At 47.0% G+C, this 26,231-nt stretch overlaps 9 protein-coding genes and 1 pseudogene across 10 annotated transcripts; 7 read left to right on the top strand and 3 right to left on the bottom strand.

Moving 5' to 3' along the window:
- Nucleotides 1–699: 699 nt before the first annotated feature.
- GGS22DRAFT_92594 (MFS general substrate transporter) lies at nucleotides 700–3,029 on the top strand. The gene is made up of 4 exons (XM_047968428.1): nucleotides 700–1,840; nucleotides 1,914–2,057; nucleotides 2,117–2,165; nucleotides 2,220–3,029. The coding sequence occupies exons 1-4, from the start codon at nucleotides 1,004–1,006 to the stop codon at nucleotides 3,011–3,013; spliced, it is 1,824 nt and encodes a 607-aa protein (XP_047821865.1). The 5' UTR covers nucleotides 700–1,003; the 3' UTR covers nucleotides 3,014–3,029.
- A 475-nt stretch (nucleotides 3,030–3,504) lies between these two features.
- On the bottom strand, nucleotides 3,505–6,902 carry GGS22DRAFT_185412 (Piwi-domain-containing protein; the record flags this gene model as incomplete). Its single annotated transcript, XM_047964322.1, has 5 exons — nucleotides 3,505–3,809; nucleotides 3,871–5,005; nucleotides 5,064–5,299; nucleotides 5,350–6,554; nucleotides 6,610–6,902. 5 exons carry the CDS (start codon nucleotides 6,900–6,902, stop codon nucleotides 3,505–3,507), a joined length of 3,174 nt encoding a protein of 1,057 aa, XP_047821864.1.
- A 3,678-nt stretch (nucleotides 6,903–10,580) lies between these two features.
- On the bottom strand, nucleotides 10,581–11,673 carry GGS22DRAFT_154907 (cytidine deaminase-like protein). The gene is made up of 2 exons (XM_047960114.1): nucleotides 10,912–11,673; nucleotides 10,581–10,851 (listed from the first exon to the last, which is right to left on the bottom strand). Exon 1 carries the CDS (start codon nucleotides 11,643–11,645, stop codon nucleotides 11,121–11,123), a length of 525 nt encoding a protein of 174 aa, XP_047821863.1. The 5' UTR covers nucleotides 11,646–11,673; the 3' UTR covers nucleotides 10,581–10,851; nucleotides 10,912–11,120.
- Nucleotides 10,630–10,756, top strand: GGS22DRAFT_t29 (annotated as a pseudogene). The gene has a single exon. The product of its transcript is annotated as a tRNA-OTHER (tRNA).
- A 161-nt stretch (nucleotides 11,674–11,834) lies between the features above and the next one.
- On the top strand, nucleotides 11,835–13,040 carry GGS22DRAFT_92497 (DnaJ domain-containing protein). The gene is made up of 2 exons (XM_047968426.1): nucleotides 11,835–12,022; nucleotides 12,085–13,040. The coding sequence occupies exons 1-2, from the start codon at nucleotides 11,887–11,889 to the stop codon at nucleotides 12,849–12,851; spliced, it is 903 nt and encodes a 300-aa protein (XP_047821862.1). The 5' UTR covers nucleotides 11,835–11,886; the 3' UTR covers nucleotides 12,852–13,040.
- Nucleotides 13,041–13,192: 152 nt separating this feature from the next.
- Nucleotides 13,193–14,357, top strand: GGS22DRAFT_92495 (uncharacterized protein). Its single transcript, XM_047968425.1, has 2 exons — nucleotides 13,193–13,389; nucleotides 13,443–14,357. Exons 1-2 carry the CDS (start codon nucleotides 13,263–13,265, stop codon nucleotides 14,078–14,080), a joined length of 765 nt encoding a protein of 254 aa, XP_047821861.1. The 5' UTR covers nucleotides 13,193–13,262; the 3' UTR covers nucleotides 14,081–14,357.
- Nucleotides 14,358–15,296: 939 nt separating this feature from the next.
- On the top strand, nucleotides 15,297–18,019 carry GGS22DRAFT_185408 (glycoside hydrolase family 81 protein; the record flags this gene model as incomplete). The annotated part of the gene is made up of 6 exons (XM_047964321.1): nucleotides 15,297–16,763; nucleotides 16,833–16,977; nucleotides 17,025–17,326; nucleotides 17,384–17,472; nucleotides 17,530–17,954; nucleotides 18,009–18,019. 6 exons carry the CDS (start codon nucleotides 15,297–15,299, stop codon nucleotides 18,017–18,019), a joined length of 2,439 nt encoding a protein of 812 aa, XP_047821860.1.
- Nucleotides 18,020–19,565: 1,546 nt separating this feature from the next.
- On the top strand, nucleotides 19,566–22,390 carry GGS22DRAFT_92460 (Calcium/proton exchanger). The gene is made up of 7 exons (XM_047968424.1): nucleotides 19,566–20,353; nucleotides 20,424–20,635; nucleotides 20,700–20,933; nucleotides 20,992–21,474; nucleotides 21,527–21,638; nucleotides 21,695–21,780; nucleotides 21,833–22,390. Exons 1-7 carry the CDS (start codon nucleotides 20,050–20,052, stop codon nucleotides 21,941–21,943), a joined length of 1,542 nt encoding a protein of 513 aa, XP_047821859.1. The 5' UTR covers nucleotides 19,566–20,049; the 3' UTR covers nucleotides 21,944–22,390.
- A 183-nt stretch (nucleotides 22,391–22,573) lies between these two features.
- Nucleotides 22,574–23,971, top strand: GGS22DRAFT_92418 (lactoylglutathione lyase). Its single transcript, XM_047968422.1, has 5 exons — nucleotides 22,574–22,691; nucleotides 22,769–22,838; nucleotides 22,914–22,942; nucleotides 23,011–23,462; nucleotides 23,545–23,971. Exons 1-5 carry the CDS (start codon nucleotides 22,607–22,609, stop codon nucleotides 23,899–23,901), a joined length of 993 nt encoding a protein of 330 aa, XP_047821858.1. The 5' UTR covers nucleotides 22,574–22,606; the 3' UTR covers nucleotides 23,902–23,971.
- Nucleotides 23,972–24,424: 453 nt separating this feature from the next.
- Nucleotides 24,425–26,018, bottom strand: GGS22DRAFT_185406 (MFS general substrate transporter; the record flags this gene model as incomplete). The annotated part of the gene is made up of 4 exons (XM_047964320.1): nucleotides 24,425–24,814; nucleotides 24,877–25,018; nucleotides 25,069–25,542; nucleotides 25,603–26,018. 4 exons carry the CDS (start codon nucleotides 26,016–26,018, stop codon nucleotides 24,425–24,427), a joined length of 1,422 nt encoding a protein of 473 aa, XP_047821857.1.
- Between the last annotated feature and the right edge of the window lie 213 nt (nucleotides 26,019–26,231).

The raw sequence follows: 26,231 nt of genomic DNA, 5'->3' as shown, positions 1-26,231 counted from the left end.
GTTCTTGACAGTCGGAAGTTTGCGAAAATGATACACCAATAGGTAGCTCCTTGAGGCTGTCTTAGACCGGTCTCGTTTGAGGCGCACTTTGGTGATACAAGAAGTTGTGCTATCTAAGGCAACTGTACTAATGATAAGAGACCGGATTATGTACTTATGGGCTCCCTATCCCTACATCTCCCCTAGGAAACATTTACTTATTTACTCCGACAAAGAATATATGGACTCACCGGATCTTTTAACGCTTGCCTAGATGATGAGGTTACGGCTACATTATGATTAACAAAACATGGAGATCTAGAAAATTGTATCCTCCACAGACCAACATACCCATGGATACCTTTTAAGATGAGCCTAATTCTCCTAAACCTTGGTGGGAGCCATTTAAGGAGCATCGTGAACTTAAATTTTAACCATGAAGACTAACTTGAGACTAAGACAGGTGCTCTTTTACTACCTACCTCCTACAACACGCTAATCGTAACAACAAGTCCTACGTAAACTCGAGATAACTTCAGGCAAGATTTTATATCGAATCTAGGGTTCTATCTACGAGAACTCTAACAAGCTTAACGGTTCACGAAAATTGTAAATCCACGAAATGGGGAGATTGTGATAGCTGAACCATGACTCCCACTTCGTATTGCGGCCTCCAGAAACTATCGGCAATTGAGTAGACTTGGACATCGCAGCTTGCATAGAGCCTATTGCTTGCATCTTGCATGCAGCAGTTCCTTAGAATGGGAAGACAATTCGTATTATTCACTCACCCACCTAGACATTATGGCAACCTCGGAGTCAAACATCCTCACTCAAACATGTATGTACCTACGCCATGATGGCAATTGTTCAACTCAGTCTGTCTATCCCTCTTGGATTGGGGAAACTTGTATTCTGCAATTCGTTTTGCCATTGCGTATTACCTATAATCCTCATAGTCAATCCGTCCGTAGTGGCGATAACTTCACCCTTAAGATACGGTTGAATTCACAGACACATCACCATGTCTCTCTCAGCAGACATAGCTGCAAATTCTCTCGATCTAAGTCGGACTTGGGAGGATAAGGGACTCTACGACATCGATCTTACCACGACCGCATTCGAAGTACATTCGACTACTCGCCTTTGCCGACGCGAAGATGACAACGAGTATCCCTCAGGGCTAAAGCTATACCTGGTCATCCTCTCCCTATGCCTAGCCGTTTTCCTCGTCGCCCTCGACCAGACCATCATTGCCCCGGCGCTAGGCGCCATCACGGGCGAATATGGAAGCGTTAAGGACATCGGGTGGTACGGGAGCTCGTACTTGCTAACGTCGACGGCGCTGCAGCCGCTGTACGGCAAGATATACCGCATCTTCGACATCAAGTACGCGTTCCTGAGCGCAGTCGCAGTCTTCGAAATCGGCAGCCTTATTTCAGCCGCAGCGCCGGATTCTACCGTCTTCATCGTCGGTCGTGCTGTCGCTGGGATGGGTACCGCGGGTCTGTTCTCGGGTTCTATCGTCATCCTCTCGTACGCCCTACCTTTGCGAAAACGGCCAGCTATGTTCGGGATGTTTGGGTGCATGTGGGGGATCGCTTCGGTTGCCGGACCGCTGCTCGGGGGAGCGTTTACGGATCATTTAACGTGGAGGTGGTGCTTCTACATCAACTTACCGATCGGAGGACTCGCGATGGTCGTTATTTTCTTCTTTTTAAATATCGCGCGCGTAAATAACCCGGATAATAAAACTTTGCTCGCGAGGGTCTTGGAACTTGACCTGTTAGGGGCTGTGGTTTTGATCCCGGCGATCGTCCTGTTTCTTCTGGCGCTCCAGTGGGGTGGTTCTCAGTATCCGGTATGTCTTTGATGTAACAACTTTCAACTGCAATTTTCTGGAAAATACAGGTTATTAACCCGAGATATCATAGTGGAGCGACCGGCGCATCGTTGGGTTATTCGCCGCCGCCAGTGTTATGACCCTGATATTCATAGGTATCGAGCATTACCAGCAGGATAAGGGATTACTGCCGCCTCGCTTTTTCAGGAATCGGAACTTGCTATGCGCCATGTCGGTAAGTATTAATGACAAGAATCTTAGACCCCGGTCACTTTACTTACTCTAAACACATAGTTCTCTCTCTTCTTCGGCGCATCCTTCTTTCCCCTAATCTACTACCTCTGTAAGCACCCTCCTCACCCAATCTTCACCAGAGCCAACCCTCTAACCCCTCTAGCACTCTACTTCCAAGCCATCCAAGGCGACACCGCCGTCCACGCCGGCATAAAACTCCTCCCACTCCTCATCTCCGTAGTCATCAGCTCCGTCGTAAGCGGCGCCCTGATAACCGCAACGGGGTACTACAACCCCTTCATCCTCACCGAAACAGCCCTGATCGCCATCGGCGCAGGGCTAATCACAACCCTAAGCCCAACCACCCCCTCCGCCGCCTGGTTCGGGTACTTGGCCCTCGACGGCCTCGGCACCGGCGTCGGCTTCCAAGCCGGCGTAACCGTAGCCCAGAACGCGCTCCCCGCAACGCCGACCTCCCACCTACTCATCCCCCAAGCAACCTCCAGCGTGAACTTCTTCCAATCCCTAGGCGGCGCGCTCTCCATCGCGCTCTCACAAACCGTCTTCCAAAACGGATTCATCGCGAACCTCTCACATCTATCCCCATCCCTCGACCCCACTCTCTTCACGCACAGCGGCGCGGGTCAAATCCGCGCCGTACTTTCCGCGATCGGACGAGAAGAGGCGTTAGATGCCGTGCTAGAAGCGTATATGGCGGGACTGCGCCGGACATTCTGTATATCGGCTGGCGCGGCGGTAGCTGCGTTCGTGGCGGCGCTGGGGCTGGAGTGGAAGAAGATCGGGAAGAGCGAGGGTGGAGGTGGTGGGAAGGGGGTTATCGCTAGGGGGCTTTACGAGTACCAGCGGGCGTGCACGCCGGCGCCTGAGTTCGATGCTTTGTTTGAGGGCGCGGGGGAGCTGTGTGCGGCGAAATTGAGGAAGAAGGGTGCGAGGTAGGGAGGGAAGACATGTTAGAATTGTGATGAGGTTATATGTGCCTAGTGTGTTTGGATATGGTCTGTATAGGTAGAGTTTGATAAGTGCCTACATGTAGTTGTTTAGGTAGTTTTGTCATTTGCACCATGAGGTGGTATAGCATGGTAATTATTCGCCGACGTTCTTGCGCATAGCACCAGTCTCAAACTAAGGTCCAATAGATACGCTTTTCTCAATTCAAACGATCTACGCTACTTTTTTCTACCTACTGAAAATTTGAGAGATCGAAACTCCAAAAACAACCTAAGTACCTAGTAGTACCTACCTACCTAGTAGGTACGCACAAATCCAACACGGACCGTGAGGGCAATTTCTCACGAGTATTCCCGTACCAGAAGTCCTTTTCTCATAACCCATCCAAACCAGCTACAGCCAACAATAGTACGAAAATCAATCCTCATTTTCATTCAACATCGCAAACCAAACCAAGCCCCGTACCGTCACACCACATTCTAGATGTAGTACATCGTATCTTTGAGGTTTCTATGGACCTCGTTAAATCTAACAGCTGAGACACCGGTGGTCGTGGATTCAACATCAGAGCGGTCGAAGTAGTCAGACAAATAGACCCGCTGACGAGTGCAGACGATGTCGGCGTAATATGCCGGAGGGCAAATGCTAACTGCTTTAGTAGCTCGACCAAACAGGTAACACATCTCGTGCGTCAACGTCTGTAAAGCGTCGGCTGCACCTGTCCCTTGACTAGAACGGAAGATTTCGTCCAACAACACGGTGTAGTGTGCGGGTCGTGCCGTGCCTAGATCACGTTCTATGTTAGTACATGGGGCAGCTGTTGGGTTGGGTGCGATAAAACTTACCTTGTAAAGCCTGGTGGGCAGTAAGATAGAAGTCCCAAATCAGCGCCTGGGTGACTCCGCGATCCACCACGGTGCCATTCTTGATATTTCGAGATCCTGTCATGTGCGCTGGGTCCGTTGGGTAGAATCGCGTTTGGTGACGCTTTACGGAAACAATGAGCGAGATCTTGGGCGATTGTGTAGCAGGGTATAAAGAAGCGCAGGCTGCCCGTATCGAAGGCAACTCCTTATCCAAGACTTGTTTGAACTGACCCTCAGATACACCATCTCGGAAGATGAGGATATTCTGAGGGAGTCGGGACCCATTCTTCTTTTTCCAAAGATCTAGGCGCTCACTAAATTTCTCTCTGAGGAGCTGCTCATCGAGCATCTCTTTCTTGCTGTCCTGGGACCAAGCCGCAGCAGGCCATTGGGCCAAATCTGTGTCTACACTGGAAACCATCCCGACCAAGCTTGGCAGATGATCAGTGTTTTTCCCCATGTTAGTCGGATGGGTTACGTCGTAACCGACAACCATTGTCTTCCCCTCCTTGATGAGGGGGACGTCGTTGCTGAGCTTGTGGTTTGCCCCTCCCATCTTGAGATTTACCTTGAGAGCGACATTGGCGAAATACTGTGGTTGTAATTTGACAATATTGGCTTGCAGGACACAAACCGTGGGAATTCCGTACTCAACATCACCTAGGCGCTTGACGACATTGTATATTTCTGTGTCCGTCTTCCTACCGGGAAGAATAACGAATAGCATATCGGGAGGGTCTCGGGACAGAAATGCAAACTTGCCCTTCAGGATATCTATCGGTGATGCGCCTCTCGGAATATAGGCATCCGAGCCCTGCAAATACTGGTTTTCGGCAATATTGATGCCTGTTCTTCTCATGTGCTGTACAAACTCCCCCATAGCATTCTTCATTTGATCTTTGTCGTAACGACCATAATGAACGGTGAGATGGGTGTGTTTCGTGATCGGCCGACCAGGCCTGACGACTTTCACCTGTCGCATATTCCAGCTTCCGTCGAATGCTTTAACACTCGTCTTCTTATTCTTAGGGTCGAGATAAGCGATGTCAGGGGCTAAGAGTTCACGCCCTTTCACCGTTAGTAGTTCCTTGCCAGCAGTCACCTTAAACTCCGCCTAAATATAATTAGTAATCAGGATAGAGTCACATTCGATATTGAAGACCGTCACTTACAAGTTTAGGATTACCGTCAAGGCCCAGAACTTTACGGCCCACAGTACTCAACGACATTGCGTTAGCCCAGGGCGACCGACACGCATACAGAATCATATTTGCAGTCTCATCTGCAGTGGTTTTCCGTTTCAAAACCTGCCCTTCAATCACATCCACCAGTTCTGCTGGAAAATAGGTGGGTTTCTGGCGGTTACACTTCACCACCGGATATTTGTCGTTGGGTCGCCATCCATACTCTGCGCAGCTCTTAGTATTAGTGTTGAGGGGAAGAGGCGGGAATACATACTCTTCTCATAATATTGAGTAACTGTACAATATTGGCCTGCTTTTAAGCCAGGGGGAGCATCTCCATTCAAATAGAACGACACCTCTGAAGGCCCTGCGCCCTCTCGTTTCACCTGTGGCCCATTCGCAATGCCTCTGCCGTCGTTTGGCATCGCGATGCCCGCAATGAGCTTTTTCATGGTCCTTTCTCCAGATGGTTTAGAATCTTTAGAGCCCGGGACCTTCTTTGTGGCCAGGATCTTAATCGAAGCACGAAGCCCCGAGAGAAATTTGTCAAGAGCCCTCGGGTTGTTCTTGAGATCAGAACTATCCATTAATTTGGGCACGGGTCCCGAAGGACGAAACACGCCGTGGGTGACGTTGGCATTTAGAAGTAACCGGCCTGTCGCGGGTCGGGCACTTTGGAAATATCCACGAATAACAGTATTGAGATCTGGACCTCCCAGTTGGTTCTTCTCCGAATCCATATTCATAGGGAAGTATCGACTGCGACCCACAGAGCCGACCCGGTCGTTGGTTCGTGCGTAATATCCAGTAATGATCCCCAGAGCATCAATAGCTTCGGAACATCTAGGGAAGCTGTTATTCTCACCAGGTGGTGCCTGCATTGATCGAATATAGGCTCTTAAGGCGTCCATGTTAATGTCAGGTGCAGGATCGAATTTGACCTTGTAAATATCACCTCTTCCCTCGTCAGTATATGTGACGTCGACTGTCATCCCGGCCGGCAATTTGAGGGGGGCTGTAGAAACAACCTGCGATTTATGTTCAGTCGCGTGGGGAATTCCTGTGGCGACCTGATCCAAGGCTAACTTAATAATAGCTCGGAGTTTCATGCCTTTTGCCTCCCTGTCCTTACTTTTGGCGTTGTCATTCCCCTTGCCTTTTCCTTTGCCTTTCCCCGCAGGTTTCTCTTTGGACGATTCTGCATCATCTTTCTTTTCTTTTTGTTCTGTAGCTGTCATAACATAGCTATATAGAGATGGAGTCTTCACATCCAAGGTGAAGTAATTGGCCCAGAGTGTTACCTCAGTACCTTTCGTACCATAAGCTGGTCGAAGAGGTAAAAACTCCTCGGACATGGGCTTTGAGCCCTTATTGGAGGAAACCTTGAGGGCGGACATCCTGGTTTGCATATCCAAGTCCTTAAGGATGTTGTCTTCCAGTTTGGTGATAGCCGGATCCGGCTGGGCCACAGCATTCGCCCTTATTTCTATCAGCGTTGAATTCCAGATAATAGAACCCATAGATTTGAGCTTACTTGAATATCGCCTCCTCCCCCGCAAACTTGTCCCCGCGGCCGCCTCGTCCGCCACCTCGGCCGCCCCGGAACTCGCCTCTACCTCGTCCCCCTCCTCCTCCTCCGCCACGATACTCTCCCCCTCCACGATACTCACCACCGCCTCGACCACCACGATAATTACCACCAGAGCCTACCCCAGAAAACGTGCCGCTACCGCCGCCACGCCCTCCAGGAAAATCCCCTCTTCCTCGTCCCCTGCCGCGATCACCGCGATCACCGCGACCTCTACCTCTCCCACCACGGTCCGCCATGGTGGAGTCGGAACGATAATAAGACGAACCGGAATAAAATTATGTCCAAGTCGATATGTATATTCAATTAAATGTGACGCGAGAGTTTGCTAAATATGCCGTGATGATCCTGGTAAAAACCTATGAGCTATCGAACTTTATGGTTTGGTTTACTTATGGATATTGGGTAACGATGAATGAATCATGAATTGGCTGACAAGGTAGAATATCTATAAGTATATATAGAGTACATAGGATAACCATGTGTGTGGTATGTGTTGGTTCTTTTAGGTACCTAGGGTGGACAGTGTTTTGCATTGCAAGCAAGTAGGCCACGGGTGGAAAAGGCCTGTAGCTCGCTTGCTAAAGCGACAAAGGCGTTTGACTGGGAAAACAACAGAGAAAGGTATGACGATCTGGGATATATGAAACCTCAGACTACTGTACAAGAACGCTGATCCAACAGGTTAGTTACATACCAGATGTGTTGGTGATGCGGTTGACTTTGGTCGTTGGCTGCAACGTTGTGGGGTAGAAGCAAACAACCGACAACCTTTGCCAGAGACTTTCTTGTCGACGCGGATGCTATGTGCTACAAAGCAGCGGCCCGAAGTGAAACTGATGGATTTGGATATTCCAACAGGTTAGATGAGGCTTAGATGGCGTGGGCGTGAGTGTATTCCTGTCAGATATCTGAGATATCCGAGATATCCAAGGCAGGGTTTTTGTCGAGACTCTATGGAGCAACTCCAAGTAAACTGAATACGGTCTAAGACCCGAAATGAGCGATTGATATTCCCCAAACAGAGCAAATATGAAGTATTAAATAACTGTCATTCCAAGGCATTCATACTATTCCCCATATCAACTTAGGTAGTTGTAACGGAGATGATAGAAGAGAAACCCAAAAGAAAAGAACGGAGGGGACCCGAAGAGCTATTTACTTAGGCAGCTTAGGTAGCTAGGTACTAGGTACCTAGGTATCTAAAGACGCGAGGTCCACCCTGCCAGCAAAAGGAACAAGGATCCGATAACTCGAGATATAGGTACATGCAAGTACATTTTCTCAGGTGGATAGGTTACTTTAAGTTACCTATCCTTAGGTATCTACATACTGCATGTATCCCTGAGCCCGTATTACAAACAGGCGACAATTTCCATTTCCCCATCTCCTCAGTCCTCAAAACAGACCAGAGAAGTTCGGAGATTTTGCTTTTTATTCTTTATCGAAAATTACGAGCGGTGAAAGGATCCGGATAGCTGAAGTTTTCCCCGACTGCACGATTGTTCAACTTTTAGACACTTAACTATTTAAAGCTTAGTAGGTGGTGGGATAAGAATTCGTCCCGCGATTTTGGTACAGGCATCCTTGTCTTAGCCAGCCCTTAACCCCGCCCTATGTGGCGTTTTTTGAGCTCAGCTAGGTATATCCTGCATAATATTAAAAGGACGTCACCATATAGGAGTAATTGGAATTTGGAAAGACATTGAAGAAGCAAATATACTCAAGTGGTCAGGTAGCTATTAATTACTAATTAGGTAGGTTTGCCTGCGTTTTTTGCTACGTTCCAGGTAATCTCCGTTACTCACGAATGCCACAACAAGGTAGCAGGTAATATTTCGTTTGAAACGCTTCGTTATACCAACCAACTCGAAGTCAACCAATCCAACGATATATGTAGGACCTAGATAATCCCAAGTATGTACATGTAGGTATTCAAGATATTAAGCTCGCTTACAAGCAGCAATTTTAAATGTATTCTCTATGTATAGATCATCAGAGGTAAGTCCTCTTCTGGAAAAAAATGACATGTCTCTTTTAAACAACAAAACCGTCAGCTCATTACCTACTTGCGATTGCAAACGACCAGTCATGTCAAAGTACGTTGTGAGTCATTTTGACTAGTAGACAGCTCGAAATTCTAACAGGATTTTATCCTTTCCATACTTACCAATGACCACTTGATGACTTTAGATATTATATTAATTATGTGATCGAACGCAATGTCCTGGGTCATTCTCTTGATTCTTGTACGACTTCGATGGTTCCATACCTATGTATCTACTACCATCTGGTATAAAATTGCGAGTTAGGATTACAACCGGCTTATCTTCTACACCTCGTAAAATCAGCTATGCATCCATGGATGTGTAACCCATAGGTATTTTATATCCCACATCCGTGACCTTAGTAGGTAGGTAGTCATCACGGCAATTATTTACCCAGTCTGCCAGACCAGTATTCTATTACTTCGATAAGTAACATATGCTTCGGGCAATTATTCAAGCATCTATCTACCTAGGTAGGTACCCAAACAGCCAAGTAAAGAGCTCTTGATTATGTATACATACCTACCTAGGTAGGTAAGTATCAGCCTCAACTATCCATCAAATAGCCTTATGCTGGTCTAGCCTAACTATCCCAGACATTTCGCATGCATTATGCAACCTAGGAAGCTAAACCCACCCCACGGTATATTCTTAGGTTACATATCTGCAGACATTGTCTTGATGAAGTACCTTAGGTAGGCAAGAACATCTTATTGGAGTGTCCTCGCATATTGGACTCCCTACCTAATAGTTGGGCGACACGTAAAGTCTTTAAGCCTAAATCATTTTTCATCCTCCTAAGAACTTTTCGAGATCCGGATTTCTCGAATCCTCTAAAATGAAATTAAAAGATGGGGAATAGTCCGATAGACGTCGTCGCACATTTCATTTCAACCTATTAATTGTGAACCCCGTGGGGACATAGGGGATTACCGGATCGGCCCGCTTTGCTCGCCATCAATATCCACAGTTGCCGGGTCATGTACCTACCTAGTAGCCTAGGTACATATGAAAGCAACGGAAATGCCTAATAAATACCTATCTACATAGTAGTTTCCAACGTTGAGTCGATGTAGGAATAGTGTGAACTTAGGGCTACTTGCACGTGTTCCACGAATCAAGCACATCAGCAGGAATTCGATGTGATCCAACGCCTCTATGCATCCCAACTGTGTTCTTACTGGCTCGGTACTCGCCACGGTAACCTGCGTTTTCTGTTGCATAAACATCTGCGAACATTACGGAGGATGGCCACTCTAATGTCCAGCTACCGGTTGACCTACATAAGGTAGGTATGTAAGTGGCATGATTTGCCAATAGCTTGCTTACGAGGTACAGGCAGACAGGTAGCCCTGAGGTGTCCCTCTTTCAGTGGACTTGCCAGCTTGCATGGGTCAGGAAAGCTTGTGTAACAGTTAAAAGAATGAAAGTGGCAGGAAAGGAAAATTGTTGTCACGTCACCAGTGTTCATCGTTGTCATTTGAATGCCTTAGGACTCAGACAGTCAGAGAGGTAGGCTATGGTGGTGAATAAATCCTACGACCCTTATAGGATCCCATAATACTTACCTTCTACATAAGCCTAGACTCTGGTATAACACATGTAGGTTAAGTGTTCCAAGTTGTAATTTCAGAGTTACAATAAACTTGAAGTTAATACGTAGTACCTAGTGTAGACTCAGGAGCTTTAGTGTTTAGGCAATGAGAAAAACTTGATGTGCGAGTGTGCACTGTAGGTTGTAACCTAAACGAACGCAAAACCCTAATATTGCTAAAAGAAGTAACTTCCGTCCACCTATTAGCCAATAGGCAAGGCAACCACGACCGGCACAACATCGGAGCTCCGTAACTACTTTTTGCAGCATTATCATATACCTCAAATCGCGAGAACACAACCACTTCCGGTTCCCCCGGAATCAGCCCGGTTAGCTCAATCGGTAGAGGTTAGTTGATTGCCGCATAGTCCTTTAACCATGTGACACTAACAGTCCAAATAGCGTGAGACTCTTAATCTCAAGGTTGCGGGTTCGACCCCCGCATCGGGCTCAATTCCCGATGCATCTCTTCTAAAGAGATACTTCGAATCAATATTTCTTTCTTTTTGAAAAATCCAGTCTCTCCTATCTCGACAACCGAGTTTTCTTTTTGTAGAGCCTTAGGATATGATACAGGAAAGCAAGTTGAGTGGCAGAACTACTTACCTATTAAGTAAATAGATTGAGCAATTGTCCCCAATGAGCTGGTAGTTTATGAGTACCTGCCAGCCTGCGTACGTACCTAGCCCTGAAGTAGTGCGAAGGACCGCGGATGAGATTAATCTCAAGTAACAATTCGATGAAACGCGAGACATTTTTAGGTTAAGACAAGACGAATTCAGATTTATCTTCTCCAAAACAAGCTCGTATTCATATTAGGTAGATTTCTCATGGCCCGCTGTCGCAACTTCTATTATCTCCTTCTCAAGTCCAGTGACGTGGATAAATCCAATACCGGCATCTTTCAACTTCTGCTTGCTGGAGTTACCACTTACGAACTTTTCTGGCTCGTAAACCCCGACATAGACGGTTTTAATCTTGTTTCCAATAGCTAATATCCTATCCACGCATGGCATATTGCCGCTGAGCCTTTGTGAACATGGCTCAACTGTTGTGTAAAGTATGACTTCATTAGGGAGGATCTCGTCTAGGCGACTTGCTGGTACACTGTTCCTCTCTGAAATCTTCTCAAAACAGCATTGTTCAGCGTGCGTGTTCCCTGGAAGCTCTAGTGTATAGCCTGTTGCCAGTATCTCATTTGTGGCTGCGTTCACCACAACGGCTCCAACTCGGTAATTGGTAGGCTTCGGTGGGGATTTTGTGGCTAAAGAAAGAGCAAATTTAATGTACGATAAATGATCTTCCGCCTCTATATCATTTTGAAGCGCGTCTTTGAGCATTTTCTTTCTGATGGGATGAGATGGTAAAAGGGACTTTGCTCGTCGATTATTCAGATTCCAATTACGTGCATAAATACCCCACTAACATGCTTAATTGGCAAGTCCTTATCGATAAGACGCGTAGTGTAGACAAGAATCGCGTGTAACGCGATCTTAATACTTTAGCTCATCAAATCATCAAATATTAACATCAAACTTCCACTACGCTTATCTACATCGCTTCTTGTGATATTTACTCGCTATGGACGATTCGGATGATTTACTCGCGGGGGAACCGCCCACCATCGATCCATATGAGGTTCTTGGTCTAGAGCGCACGGCAAACGAAGGCCAAATCAAATCGGCCTATCGCAAACTCGCCCTAAAGAACCATCCAGGTAGGTCCTTAGCCGCAGAGGGTATTTGCCTATCTTCGCATTCTAAATTGTGCTATCTATAGACAAGGTTGCCGAGGATCGAAAGCAAGAAGCCCACGAAACTTTCCAATCTATAGCCTTTGCCTACGCTGTCCTATCCAACCCTACAAGGCGCAAACGTTACGATGAAACAGGTTCGACCTCCGAGTCCATTGTCGACTCCGACGGCTTCAGCTGGACGGATTTCTACCGAGAACAATACCGCGACACAATTACTGCCGATGCGATAGAGAAATTTGCCAAGCAATATAAGGGATCCGATGAAGAAAAAGATGACATCTTGATCGCCTACGAACAGCACAAAGGCAAGATGGACAGGATCTACGAATCAGTCATGCTCAGTGATGTCCTTGAAGACGATGAAAGGTTCCGCACGATCATCGACGAGGCAATTGCTAGCAAGGATGTTCCCACCTTCAAAGCGTACACACACGAGAGCAAGAAGTCTAAGGAAGCACGAATCAAAGCTGCCCAGAACGAGAGCACTGAAGCTGAAGAATATGCCAAGGAATTAGGAGTTCATGATAAGTTGTTTGGCGGTAAGGATAAGAAAGGTGATAGTGGTAAGGGGAAAGGTAAAAGTAAGAAGGGGTCGTCTGAGGACGGCTTAGCAGCACTTATCCGCAGTAACCAGCAAGGCCGAAGTAATTTCTTAGACAATCTCGCAGCTAAGTACGGTGCAGCGCCGAGTACAAAGAAGGGGAAGAAACGTGCTGTCCCGGAAGAAGAGCCCTCGGAGGAAGCCTTCCAAGCAGCCGCCGCAAGACTTAAGAAAGGGAGGAAGAAGTGAGGCTATCACCAAGAGGCTTGGTTTGACCTGATTGTTGTTTTTCTGCGCGGCGTATACGGTATTATATTAAGGCAAGCAAGGAATCATCGGGACAGGTATGCGTCGAGCCTACAGCCTAGGACCTGTACCACGGTTGTTTAGGAGTAGAATACGTGATGAATTTAACAATTGTTAGGGATGACTTCTTAAGCACGTATCTAGGTACCTACGTAGGTATTCCATGGATACCACCCGAGCAGGCAGCCCTATACAATAAGTGGGGCATATCTTAGCTTATCAGTGCCCTGAAGCTTTCCGCGTCCGTCGCGTCACTTTGCTTAATGCTAACCTTGGAACTTCAACTTTTTTAAGACACCACCAACCCAGCAGGCTTGCAAGCATTGCTCTTTAACAGTCAACCACCAAAATGCGATGACAAGCGCAGAACCGCTTGTGTATTATCCCGCATATTGCTTCCATCTATCACCAACAATAAACAAATGGTGTCCTCTGCGCGCTATCGACATCCATGGACTTGAATGTCGACCTGGATTTGAAGGTACTCACATATGCGATCCCATAATATATGCGACTTAGCTTACCATATCAAAGCCGACAATGTTTTTTTCTCCCTTAACCACCCTATTCGCTGGGTTCGAATCGTTGGGGTCGTAGTTGCGATAGACGAATTCTATGGCAACCGAATCTATACGATTGATGACAGCACCGGTGAATGTATCGATTGCTCTATCAAGATCTCGAAGCCGGCCGATGATAATCGCCAGAATAGCGTAGGCTATGGAACGAATGCCGTAACCCCTGCTCCAGATCCTCTTTTGGATATTGATGTTGGCATGGTCGTCGAGGCTAAGGGAAGCACGATGATATTTAGAGATCAAAAAAAGATCAAGATTCAGAAGCTACAGAGAGTCAGGTCGACAAATCAAGAGGTCCAGTTTTGGAACAAGATCCACGAATTTCGAAACGAAGTTCTCAGCAGGCCTTGGGTGCTAGAGAGGAAAGAGGTACGCCGGTGTAAGAAACAGCACATGGCCGATGTGGATGCCGAAGAGCGCAAGAAAAAGAAAAAGAGAGAGAATGGGTACACTCTAGACAAGAGTGTCCATAATAACGAACTCGCGGTTAGGAATGAACCTACAAAAAGCAAGCCTACGAAGCAAGAACCTCTGAGTAAGCCAGAAGTCAAGGATGCCAACACCGGTGGCCAATACGATGCGTTGGGGTTATAGAGGTATACCACATAACATTGAGCTCTACTTGTTTTGTAGATGGACATGTTATCTCTAAGCTCATAGAAAATGTTTCTGATGACAGAGTGTTTGGAAAGGCTTGGCAAGTTGTTACAACTACCATACCGCAGGTACTAGGTCTGGTAGCAAGGACTGTGATACCCTCCTTCGAGATTCTTTTCGCTTTTATCATATCCATAGATACATGTCAATGTTGAAACAACCTTATTATGTATCTTGACCAGACACTCCTTACTGTCATCAGGAAGGTCTTAGCAATCTAACATGCTAAAGTATATAAGTGGGTCTCATCAAAATTGAGCTCGCCGGCAATTGGTGGCTCATAAGTGCACGTTGTACAAGCTGTTTATTCTTTGCACACGGTGATTTCCAAAGTCAGGTTGTAAAGAGACATTGCTCTTTCCAGCTCGCAGCATACGTCTACTTGAGGCAGCTACGAGGCTACTTTCTATGATTTGTCATCGGTTCATAGAATCAAGTAGCTAAACTTGTTCCAAGTTGTCTGACGCGGCCATCCATAATACTCTCTATTCTCTCCATCAACACCTTATACCTAACAGACCTAGATCTAGACTCTACCTACCTAAGACCGATTAATCCACTCTTGTTCTTCTACAGCCGACATAATTATTTCATATAATACTAGGCTTGTCTCGTTCTCCAGTCGCGACGTTCCGCAATTCTCGAGTCTCATTCCAGTGACTCTTCTAGACTCCTTCGTTTGCTCAAACCCATCATATAGGTAGGACCCTTTAACCCCTTTTCAAGACAACCCATTCCTCAGCCCATGACATGGACTACACACGTCACATAACGTTGGCAATTCTGAGTCAACCGTCGTCTGGTACACCGATTCCATTCTTCAGTATCACGATCTACTCAAGCCATCCATCATGTCAGTCAAGAAAACATCCAACCTGCCCACTACTTATTAGGCTCGGGTTTGAAGGATTGGGTTTCAACCCTCGAATGTGAATCTTGTCTATGATTTCAATATTTTTATGATACACCTCGCTATACACTTTGCTATACAACTTTCCTGTTTCAATGCTCCTTGACGAAGTTACGATATCACGATACCTGAAACATTCTACGCTGAGTAACGGTTGCTGTTGAAGACCTTGCGATAGAGTCTCATGATAAAATCACCAAGAATACCTCCTCTTCGACCCCTATTTATTTCTCTGGATTGGTCATGCGGTTGCTTTGGATGCTGACATTACTTCAGGTCTCCCCTGGCCTGACGGCCTGGCTTTGGGCTTCGAATAGCGAGATCCGGTCATATCGGCAAGGCAAACGCGCTAGACAAACGTTGCAGGATAATTACTCCCCTGTACCAGCAAGTCAGGATCATCACCACAAAGATTTTCGGCCCTTCCGTATTGTCGCAAATTCCTCGGAACCAGATACAAATTCCACCATAGGAGGAACACCACCGAGCATAACCCCTATTCTGGAACCGTCCGGACCCGAGTCTAACCCGGCAAATACCACTATGCCTCTGCCAAAAGACATCTTCGGCACGCCAATTGCAACAAACGCCCCTCCGGCGTCTTTCCCGGTTCGAAAAGACCATCCGGTTGCCCGAACAGGGATAAATGGACCGGCGCCTATAGGCACGAATAAATTCTACGCCAACTTCTTCCTTGGTAAACAGGTCTCGCCTACATATGTGCATCCGTACTCAGTAGTTTGGTCGCAGGGCCAAGGGGCCTCGTCCAGCTGGGGGTTAGCGATTTCACATACCGAAGCAGACCAGATTACCTACGGCGAAGTGTCAAACGAGACAGGTGCCGCTAGATATTTTCTTAACCCCCTTGGTATTCAGTCCCTGTGTCTCTCCGCGCAGGAACTAGGACCACAGACTACTTTGACAACCGATAGTCTTTCCTCGCAATCAGCCAATGTCAACCTACAAGTCGACTCCAAAGCGACGCCAATAGTCACATTCCCACTGGTGCAAGGCATGGGGTTTGTCACGGCTATCTACAAAGGAGGGACGCCGGTTATCACCACTGGTATTTACTTCAAAACGGTTACGAAATCGATCAAGGGACCCAAGGATGGTGTGACCAAGTACACCTTATATCTCGAAAACGGTAAAGTGTGGCATGTGTACGCCTATTCGGAAAAGGGTGACACATTCGACCTCACTGTAGTCAACAACAAACTGGCTAAGGCTGAGAAACCTTTCAATGGTATTGTCCAGGTCGCAAAGGATCCAGGTAATGCTGAAAAAATAATTGATACTGCATCTGGGGCATATCCGATCAATGTAACACTTTCTGGCTCCATTTCCGGGTCCAAGGGCACATATAAATTCACCTACAAAAAAGGAGGACTCTCGAGCGCGAAATTACTGATGTACGCCTTGCCTCATCATTATGACGCTTTTGATGATGCTACATATAAAAGTATGACTCCGGCAAAGCTGCAGACCACAACCAAGGGAATGGCAGTAGGGGTTGTTGCGGATTCGTGGACAATGGTTGAACCGAATATGCCCATTTCGATGGGGTTCGCTCCTTGGGATCCCGTCGACGGCGAGAAGAAAACTCTCAGCGAATCGGCAATCAGTCAGATCAGTCCAATTGCGGTTAATGAGACCGCTCAGGATGTATCACAGCAGTCGGATCAAAACTCTATGTATTTTGGCGGAAAGGTATGATTTAACATAATGCAGTCGTTATCCCACATCTAAGGATTGTTTGATAGCTGACAGATAGGATAGGCTCTGGCGAAATTTGCCGGAATTTGTTACACGGCCAATGACTTGCTCAAGAACACGACGTTGAGTCAGACTGGTCTGAAGAAATTGAAAGTCGCCTTTAGTCGATTTGTAACAAACAGGCAACAATTTCCGCTGTACTACGAATGTAAGCCAGCCAATTTGTAGATATTTGGGTTTAACTGACGTTGGAAGCTGCTTGGGGAGGGTTGGTCTCTTCGGCAACCTACAAGACAGGAAATAACGGCGCGGACTTTGGTAACACTTTCTACAATGATCACCATTTTCATTACGGCTATTTCATCTATGCCGCCGCCATCATCGGCTACCTTGACCCTGGTTGGCTTACCAAAGAAAATGTCGACTTTGTAAATACGATGGTCAGAGATATCGCCAATCCTTCTCCCTCGGACAAATATTTTCCAATATTCCGTAATTTCGATTGGTATCATGGTCACAGCTGGGCTCATGGTCTATTCGAGACGGCCGATGGAAAGGTCAGCAGTTCCAATGACTTACTATCGTGATTCACTGATACTGAGCTCGTCTCACAGGACCAAGAATCAAGTTCGGAAGATGCGATGCACGCCTATGCTATCAAGATGTGGGGAAAGACAATCAAGGATTCCAATATGGAGGCCCGGTAATAGTATACGGCCAACAACTATTCCCATAGAAACTAACATATTGTAAATTATAGGGGTAATCTGATGCTAGCCGTCATCGCTCGTTCTCTCAGCCGATATTACCTCTATACAGAAGACAACAAGGTACAGCCTCCGGATTTTGTCGGAAACAAGGTTGCTGGTATTCTTTTCGAGAATAAGTGCGATCATACGACGTACTTTGGATCGAATATTGAGTACATCCAAGGCATTCATATGATACCGCTCTTACCCAGCACGAAGCTCACTCGACCCGCTAAGTTCGTTAAACAAGAGTGGGCGACGTACTTTGATAATGGACGAGCCGACAATGTTGAAGGAGGATGGAAGGGAATTCTTTACGCTAACCTGGCTACGGTCGACCCTCAAACCGCATGGAAATTCTTTACGCAGAAGGACTTCGATTCCTCATGGTTAGATGGGGGCGCTTCGTTGACGTGGTATCTGGGGTACTGCGCAGGTAAGTCCACATTGATTATCATTTCCAACCGCAGGTAAACTGACTAGTTCCAAGCCTTCATGTGATAGGTAGGCGAGCCTGGCCGGCTTTTATGAGAGGTGGGTTGCTTACTGAACAGCCGAGCAAGAAGACTGGATATAATGCAGACGCTGAAGGCCGATTTAATAATTTATTGAACATGAATAATGATTAAGGCTAGATCAAGGAATATGGATCTGGCTCGAAATACCTAGAGTACCTAGTACCTACTTGTATACATACCTCTCTAGCCTACGAACAGAGTTGATTTCATATTTTCACGCCGCGTTTACATCGACCGGGCGCAATAGTCGATTCGATAGTTTGAGCTTTTGAGCCTTACGGACAGCCTATGGCGATTAAGATGGAAATGAACGTGTCATGGCCACCTAGGTATTTCTTGGTAGAGCTTGGCTTATACATAGCCCTGTTTTTTTGGCAGACGTACATACAGAGCAGGATGAAGAGTGGGATATACGGATGACGTCCTAACTCCGTTCAGACCCCACGTTTTCTTAACATGATGCTAATACCTAGTACTGCTGCTACCGCTGCCGTGTAACTTACGCAAGCAGGCAAGGCGGGATTTATCGATACTAATCCCAGGAATATGCTTATCTAGATCTAGTTCCGAATGTAATTGGCTTCTTGGTTCATACAGTGCGTGACTGGGAGGCCTCCATCTTTATCCGTCACTATCGGACTGTTTCATGGAAACTTGCAAGTTTCACAACATTTTCAACATAGCCACACTCTTGGCGCTCCCTCTTTCTACATATGTACTGCATACAAGGTAGATTGTCCGTTAATTGGCGGCGCCCGAATACTTTGTGGAAGCCATTGGTATAGATATTTGCATTTAAAGACCAATTGGGTATCTTAGATATTTATTACTAGGTACCGGTCCGAGATCGTTCCTAGGTCGCTCTTTATTCCCTCTTCTGCTTCGGATGGCTCGGGGAAATTCCATTTATCGTATGGATGAATTTATTTTTCTCAGTCCCAAGTGCACCCAATTTAAGGATCGACCTCTGACTTGGGTCGACTCAGATCGTTTGATTCGTTTCTCTGTCGAGCTCGGGGTACCTTGTCCGGACAGTTGGAGCTAGAAAGTCGTGCTTTCGTGCTTAGCTTCCCTGTAAGACCATCCCATCATCCCACAAGCCCCTGCTTTTCTGGATCCCTGTGCACCCTTCGAGCTGCCGCCACGTTTTGCTGCAAGGTATGGGAGGTCTGCTACCTCCCTAGTACTGTACACTCTCTTCACCGTGTCTAGGTGGAGTACATAGCTGTATTAAGGTCAGCTTAATTAGCTTCATGACCTAGGTCCTACATAGGTACATTTCAGAACAAACGACGTCAACATATTGCGACTTGGACTATCAACAAAGAAGAGATATATCTAACTAATCCGTCTTAGACTTGCGAGAAAAGACCTAAGTTCGAATAGCCGCGCCTTGGCGATTCTAGGATCTCTCATTACCTTCATTCAACACTAATACATGCCAATACATACCAAGAGTCCAAGACGCAGGACAAGCGAAGCTACCTGGCTGTGATGATCACGGTGATCACGACTCGCCCGAACTGTATTCCGCCTAGAAACGTTGTTTTGATTTTAGCATTTTAGTAACCCCCCCTTAAGTCTCATCTCCCTTTTCGAGAGGGCGGAAAAGAAAAAAAAACAAAGACTCAGGTCCTGGTAGCTAGCTCTCGGCCGTCTGCGCCTCAATTTCTGCACATTATATTTTTTTTCAGTTCGTTGCTTTCGGGGGAAACCCAATTGAGTCCCAATGGTGTGTAAGTACAGATGACATCTTCTTTCTTCGGGCTGGATCTCCTTTCGATATACCACATCTATACCAACCTATACATACATTTACCCAATTGCATGCCCGATTATTAGTCAGAACCCTTTTTCCCATCCCAATTCCTCTCCATTTTCTCTTTAGATCTCGTCCCTTTTTTGGTGTTCGCTACGTCCCGTAGGGCATGTGGTGTTTTGTCGCCACCGATATACATCGACGGACGACCGGACTTTCAGGTTATTTTTGTTGGCTAACGATGACGCGCAACGATGGCTCGCGATTTAGTCAATTTACCCAGCTTTCACGATCAAATCCGCAAGACGGTAACGGGCTTGACGGTTAGTAGTCATGGCCATCACGAGAATGGAGAAGCGCACGAAGGTACGCCTTTAATAGGAAATGGCAATGGAAATGGAAATGGAAGTATTAGCCAGAACGGGCATGGACACGGACACAGCGACATGTGGGAGTTCTTATTCAATTCGCACTACACCCCAGGTGCCGACAATCCGAAGCCATGGGTGAAGTATCCAGCGCACGTATGGCACATCACTAAGGCCACTTTATTGAGCAGTACGTATCCATAAACCGCATATCGGCACGAAGGTAGGGATTGCCAATGTACTAAATTCGATTTTGATAGGTCCGGTCAATATTCTCCTCGTCGCCGTACCGATCGGTATTATCGCTGGTCAGACAGGATGGGACCCCGTCGCCGTCTTCGTCATAAACTTTTTCGCCATTATTCCTTTAGCCGCCGTATTGTCATTTGCGACCGAGGAAATATCCGCAAAGTTGGGCGAGGCTCTTGGTGGATTGCTCAACGCTACTTTCGGCAATGCGGTGGAGTTGATCGTAGGACGGCCCCCAACCCGCAATGACATGCATGATCTGTTTTATTGACTTACCTTCCCTGCAGGTTAGCATAATCGCATTAAGAGACAGACAGATAGAGGTCGTAAAGTCGTCCATGATTGGTTCGATCCTATCGAATCTACTCCTCGTCATGGGCATGTGCTTCTTCTTTGGTGGTATCGCCAACATGAGGGACGACGAGGGTCATGGTCAGGAACAAAGCTTCCAGACCATCACTGCCCAGACAACCGCTTCTTTGATGACCCTGTCTGCTGCTTCCATGATTCTCCCCGGAACCGTAAGTATTTTGTTTCTAATTATACGATCTTGGCGGAATTTAGTGCTAAGAATTTTAGTTATTCATGATTATCAACGATAGCGACAAAGGCGACGACGGCGAGCGCAACGATATCGTACTTTCACTCTCTCGCGGCACCGCTATTATTCTACTATTTCTCTACGTTTTATATCTATTTTTCCAGCTGAGAACGCATCATAAGCTCTTTAGCGCTGAGTCGGGTGTGATCGAGTCGGAATCGACACAGAACGAATCCCAGCTACCTGCAGAAGCTTCGGCTGCAAATGTGCGACCGGCAGTCCAGGATTCCTGCGAAGAGGAGGAAGTTCACATGAGCCCGTATTCCGCCGCCGCCGTCCTCATCGTCACAACTGTCCTGGTCTCTATCTGCGCCGACTATCTTGTAGAAAGCATCGATGCGCTAGTGGAACGCGCGCAAATTAGTCGAAGCTTCATCGGTCTTATTCTAATTCCGATCGTGGGCAATGCAGCGGAGCACGTTACTGCTGTCGTTGTAGCGGTTAAGAACAAGATGGATCTTGTAAGGGTTATTCTTAGAAATTCCACCGAGTCGCAACTAATAAGTTACACAGGCTATGGGAGTTGCTATCGGCTCCAGTATCCAGATCGCCCTGTTCGTAACGCCATTCCTCGTCGTCCTTGGATGGGTTATGGACAGAGAGATGGATCTTCATTTCGAGACTTGTGCGTATATCTAATTATGTCCTTTTCTCATTGTCCGTGCCGCTAATACAATATAGTTGAAACTGTGTCATTCGCATTGGCTGTGCTGGTCGTGATCTATACGGTTCAAGACGGAAAATCCAATTACCTTGAGGGCGCAATGGTAACGTCACCAATTTCTCCTTTTTCGAATAATGTTACTAATTTTGATTTAGTTGATGGCCCTCTACATCATCATCGCCTTAGCATTCTTCGTCACTCCTAGCCAATACTTTAACACTGACTGGGTTGTCGGTAAGCTGAGCAGTGTGGTTGGGTCGACATAAATACAAGGGTTCTCATTCGCATTCCACCCTTGATGGGCGGATAAGCTGCGCGCATGGGCGCGTAACGCTTCACGATTCTACGTTCGATTGCTCGACACTTTCCAATACCCCCTGGCATTGTGGCCGGAGTGTGCAGTGCTATCAACAGCACTTAATTTCATTTTTCCGAAGCAGTGTTCTTATTATAGACACTAGGTAGTCATTTCGGCGATTTTCTTTGTCTTCGTCAGTGTATAGTATAGTAAGTGGTGAGGGTCAGGTCGAAAAAAAGAAGTGCGTTATCCACTAGAAGTTTGGTGGTTTCTGCGGTAGTAGGGTTACAGAGCATAGGTACCTAGGTATATAGGGCTTTCATAAACGGAGCAATAGATGAGATGTATTTCTATTTACGAAGATTGTGCGTATTGTATATAGACATCTAACCTAACAAAATTAATGTTTTCTTGATCTTGGGTGAAAAGTGAATTCTACAGAGTACAGGTACACTAGATAGGTACTTGAGTACCTCTTGAGCCCGGTCACTCGGCCGACCCAAGGCTTCCAGGTCTCCAACTCGGGTGCGGGGCTTGGCGGGGTAGCTGCGATGAACGTCATTACCAAGCAAGATATTGTCTTTTATCAAGCAGATATAGATGTCTTTCAATTAGTGAAACCTGTCAATTCATGTCAATTCATATGTCGTGTCTCCGTACCTTCTATAGGATACCATATCGATCATCTATACTACGTCCATCTACGCGATTCACTGGTAGGCCGTTTCTCTTGTCCTTTTCGGCTAGCTGTTTGGGTTGGATGATGTAGTGGAACCTGACTCTATGAGTATAGGTGCTTGGCGCACATTCGCAACCATGGCGACGACTACGAACACTAATAACTATAAGTTCAACCACTCTATGTAAGACCACGACCTCATTATACTTATAAACTTATATAAATGAGAAGATTGCTTAACATAGCACGATAACCATAGGCTGAGAGTGAAGGACCCTAAAGCATCCGGTATAGTCTCACCTTAACCACATCTAACCAGGATGCACAGGACTAAACATGAGTATGTATCTATACAGTCAAGTTCTACGAATTCCTAGGCATGAGCCTAGTCAAACACCTCCAATTCCCGGAAGCAAAATTCGACCTCTACTTCCTGGGATACGACGGGCCGGCCGCGCACTCTCACGGGAACAGCACGTTCGACCGGCAAGGGCTCGTGGAGCTGACGCACAACTACGGCACGGAGGACGACCCGAACTACAAGATCAACAACGGCAACGCGGAGCCCCATCGTGGTTTCGGCCACGTGTGTATTTCCGTGGATCATATACAGGCCGCGTGTAAGAGGATCGAGGACGCCGGGTATAGGTTCCAGAAAAAACTCCAGGATGGACGGATGAAACATATTGCGTTTGTGTTGGACCCGGATGGGTATTGGGTTGAGGTTGTTAGTTTGAGGAGGGGGAGTAAGGGCGCGGAGGACCCCGAGGAGGAGGGGCGGGAGACGGATGTTGGGACGTATCGGATGGTGTGTTTTTCTCTCTCCTTCGTCTTTATATCGATAGTACAGGATTGTACGTGACCGTGGCGCTAACTCGAGCTCGCGATAGAACCACACGATGATCCGCGTCAAGGACGCCGAGAAGAGCCTTAAGTGGTACCAGGACGTCCTAGGCATGAGCCTGTTCCGCACCGTCGAGCAGCCCGCTGCTAAGTTCAACCTGTATTTCCTCGGGTATCCCGGGACAAAAGGTGTTCCTGAAGATGGGTTCACAGCTGATTATGAGGGGTTGTTGGAGCTGACGTGGAATTATGGGACGGAGAAGGACGAGTCGTTTAAGTATCATGATGGGAACGCGGAGCCCCAGGGCTTCGGACATATCTGTGAGTACCTAGTATCTGGCAATTTCTTGGGAGAGGGGCGGCAAGAATCGGAGCTAATAGAGGATAGGCGTTTCGGTCGATAATCTCGATGCGGCGTGTTCGAGGTTCGAGACGTTGAATGTTAACTGGAAGAAGAGGCTTACGGATGGTCGGATGAAGAATGTCGCGTTCTTGCTTGATCCTGATGGATACTGGGTTGAGGTCGTGCAGAACGAGCGCTTTACTAATCAGGAGAATTTCTAAAGTCGGTTATGGGATGTGATGGATAGGTAGGTAGGTAGGTACTTACCGAATTTATAATTTCGCGACAGGTAGTCCTATCAAAGAGACTTAAGGCGTGATGTTGGCTGCACTTAAGATGAACTAAAGAGCTAGCGAATATAGCAGAAGCCATGTCAGAGAAAGCTCAACGAATAGAATTGTAGACTTCGATGAATCGAGTGACAATTTAAGCGAAATAGAAATGATATATGGAGAGAGAAGGGTATATATGTAAGTTGGGGGTTATTTTCAAGATATTCACTCTACGCCACCGGCCAGCAAGGTCCTCACTTAATAAGCGTCTTACATCAACATATTTGTACGCCAACCCACACCTCTGCACCATTACTCATCGTCTCCTTGGATCCTAAGCCTCTCGGCCCGTTCCCTCTCCCTCTCTTTCTCCTTGAAAAACGCGAGTAGGCCTATGTCGTACGCGATCTTTAGACATCCCGATGCGACGAAGGATACCCAGAACAGGTTTCGATCAACCAGGAACCCGGTCAGGATTGGTCCTAGGCTCTGGGCTGTGGTTTTCACTACATTTACTGTGCCCATGACCGCCGTCCGCTCTCTGGGTAGCACGATGGTGGCCAGGAATGCGGAGCGGGGTCCGCTGTCCATAGATTGCGTACTGGAGTTGAGGACGAGGAAGACCAAAGCGAGGTGTAGATCGCTAGGGATACCGATGAGGGCGCGGAAGACTTGTGAGGGGAGGTGTGTGAATACCATTGTCTGATGGAGTGTTAATTGTATACTAAAATGGTAGTAATAGAGAGGTATGGGTTTCGACGTACGTTCACGTTACCAAACCTCTTAGCCAGAGAAGAGGCAACAATCATGGAAGCTCCAGCGAGTATCTGGGTGACGAAGAAGATCGAGCCTAGTTTCCCTTCTTCGATGTTGAACTGATATTTGAAATAATATGTGATCCATGATCTGACAATATTTAGCCGAAATCTTATAAAATCTGGTGGTCTATCACTTACAGTGGAGCTAGCCCAGATCCAAACGAGTCCAGGGCGAAGAGAAGGCACAGCGTGATAACCACGGGGACACTCTCTTTGCTGACGTCTGGGAGCAAATAACGCAGCCCGCGCTTAGGCGCAGGAGTAGACTCCGCATTGCTTTCCAGAAGCGGCCTTGTCTCGTCGTCTCTCTGGCGACGCTGGAGCTGCTTCTTCTCCGATTCCACAGAGTAGCTCAAGAGGACTGTTAAGGTAAGCTTCACTAGACCAAGGATCGCATATCCAACGTAAATAGCGCGATATGATCGAATGAAATCCCATTGGAGAGTTCCGGTAAGGTATTGAAGAATCCACCCGCAAACCATGCAGCCACATGCCGTACCTACAAGTCCCAAGAGACTGTACCAGGCATAGACGTCGCTTCGCTTCTTAGGATCGGTAAGCTGGGCAACAATGCTTTCTTCGATGGCCCGGAAGGGTCCGATCTCATTGCCGCTTTATGGGGATTCATGTTAGTACCTCGCAGATATATAGCAGTGTAAGTTGATTTCATACCTTGGACTGATGACACCAATGACAGCAGCAATTAGAAGCACCCAATACGTCCCAAACAACGCAAATACAACTCCGCTAGCGCTCATTAGAATGGCACCGAACGCAAGAATAGCCCTCCGACCCAACGCGTCGGCGAACAACGTGAGAAAGAAGCTGAGACAGGTATCGCCAACCAAGGTCAAAGTCATGAAGAGGCCAATCTCTGTCTTGCGGATCTCGAGAGCGTCCAGGTACGCGACCAAAATAAGTGTCGAGATTCCATACGCGAACATACGAACGAAGCGTTGAAGACATAGTAGCTTAACGTCTCGCGAGGAGGCATACATAGAGACAAGGCCGAGCTCCTCTAAGATTCGTTTGAGGAGGCCTTCTTTCTCCGGGGCGACCTCTGTGGCGTTTGGTAAAGACTCGTCCATGATTTCGATTGTTTTCTCAAATTCGATGAGCGAGGGAAAGTTCTCAAAGGGCAGAGAGAGGAAGAAATTTCGTTTAAAACCTGTTTGGATGGGACGATTCGAGCTATTCGTAGCTGGTGGAGTATAAAGCCGAGCTCGTCGGATATATCTTCAGACGAGGCGAGACTAGAGCTTAAGACGTAGTTAATACGAAGTCTTTCGAGATCTAGAAGG

This window comes from Annulohypoxylon maeteangense (assembly GCF_022496945.1).
Source record: "Annulohypoxylon maeteangense strain CBS 123835 unplaced genomic scaffold GGS22scaffold_3, whole genome shotgun sequence".
In the NCBI taxonomy this organism is placed as follows: domain Eukaryota; kingdom Fungi; phylum Ascomycota; class Sordariomycetes; order Xylariales; family Hypoxylaceae; genus Annulohypoxylon; species Annulohypoxylon maeteangense.
Note: the sequence above shows the minus strand (reverse complement) of the source record. Positions and strands in the feature narration are given on the sequence as shown.

What these genes read in the sequence shown, in the direction of transcription:
- GGS22DRAFT_92594 (XM_047968428.1), top strand. Translation starts at nt 1,004, where the DNA reads ATGTCTCTCTCAGCAGACATAGCTGCAAATTCTCTCGATCTAAGTCGG. An exon ending in GGGGTGGTTCTCAGTATCCG is followed by an intron (nt 1,841 to 1,913) that starts GTATGTCTTTGA and finishes GAGATATCATAG; the next exon opens with TGGAGCGACCGGCGCATCGT. An exon ending in ACTTGCTATGCGCCATGTCG is followed by an intron (nt 2,058 to 2,116) that starts GTAAGTATTAAT and finishes CTAAACACATAG; the next exon opens with TTCTCTCTCTTCTTCGGCGC.
- GGS22DRAFT_154907 (XM_047960114.1), bottom strand. Translation starts at nt 11,645, where the DNA reads ATGCTCAAAGACGCGCTTCAAAATGATATAGAGGCGGAAGATCATTTA.
- GGS22DRAFT_92497 (XM_047968426.1), top strand. Translation starts at nt 11,887, where the DNA reads ATGGACGATTCGGATGATTTACTCGCGGGGGAACCGCCCACCATCGAT. An exon ending in CGCCCTAAAGAACCATCCAG is followed by an intron (nt 12,023 to 12,084) that starts GTAGGTCCTTAG and finishes TGCTATCTATAG; the next exon opens with ACAAGGTTGCCGAGGATCGA.
- GGS22DRAFT_92495 (XM_047968425.1), top strand. Translation starts at nt 13,263, where the DNA reads ATGACAAGCGCAGAACCGCTTGTGTATTATCCCGCATATTGCTTCCAT. An exon ending in ATGTCGACCTGGATTTGAAG is followed by an intron (nt 13,390 to 13,442) that starts GTACTCACATAT and finishes ACCATATCAAAG; the next exon opens with CCGACAATGTTTTTTTCTCC.
- GGS22DRAFT_92460 (XM_047968424.1), top strand. Translation starts at nt 20,050, where the DNA reads ATGGCTCGCGATTTAGTCAATTTACCCAGCTTTCACGATCAAATCCGC. An exon ending in TAAGGCCACTTTATTGAGCA is followed by an intron (nt 20,354 to 20,423) that starts GTACGTATCCAT and finishes CGATTTTGATAG; the next exon opens with GTCCGGTCAATATTCTCCTC. An exon ending in TTAAGAACAAGATGGATCTT is followed by an intron (nt 21,475 to 21,526) that starts GTAAGGGTTATT and finishes TAAGTTACACAG; the next exon opens with GCTATGGGAGTTGCTATCGG.
- GGS22DRAFT_92418 (XM_047968422.1), top strand. Translation starts at nt 22,607, where the DNA reads ATGTCAATTCATATGTCGTGTCTCCGTACCTTCTATAGGATACCATAT. An exon ending in TCCATCTACGCGATTCACTG is followed by an intron (nt 22,692 to 22,768) that starts GTAGGCCGTTTC and finishes CTATGAGTATAG; the next exon opens with GTGCTTGGCGCACATTCGCA. An exon ending in TATAAGTTCAACCACTCTAT is followed by an intron (nt 22,839 to 22,913) that starts GTAAGACCACGA and finishes CGATAACCATAG; the next exon opens with GCTGAGAGTGAAGGACCCTA.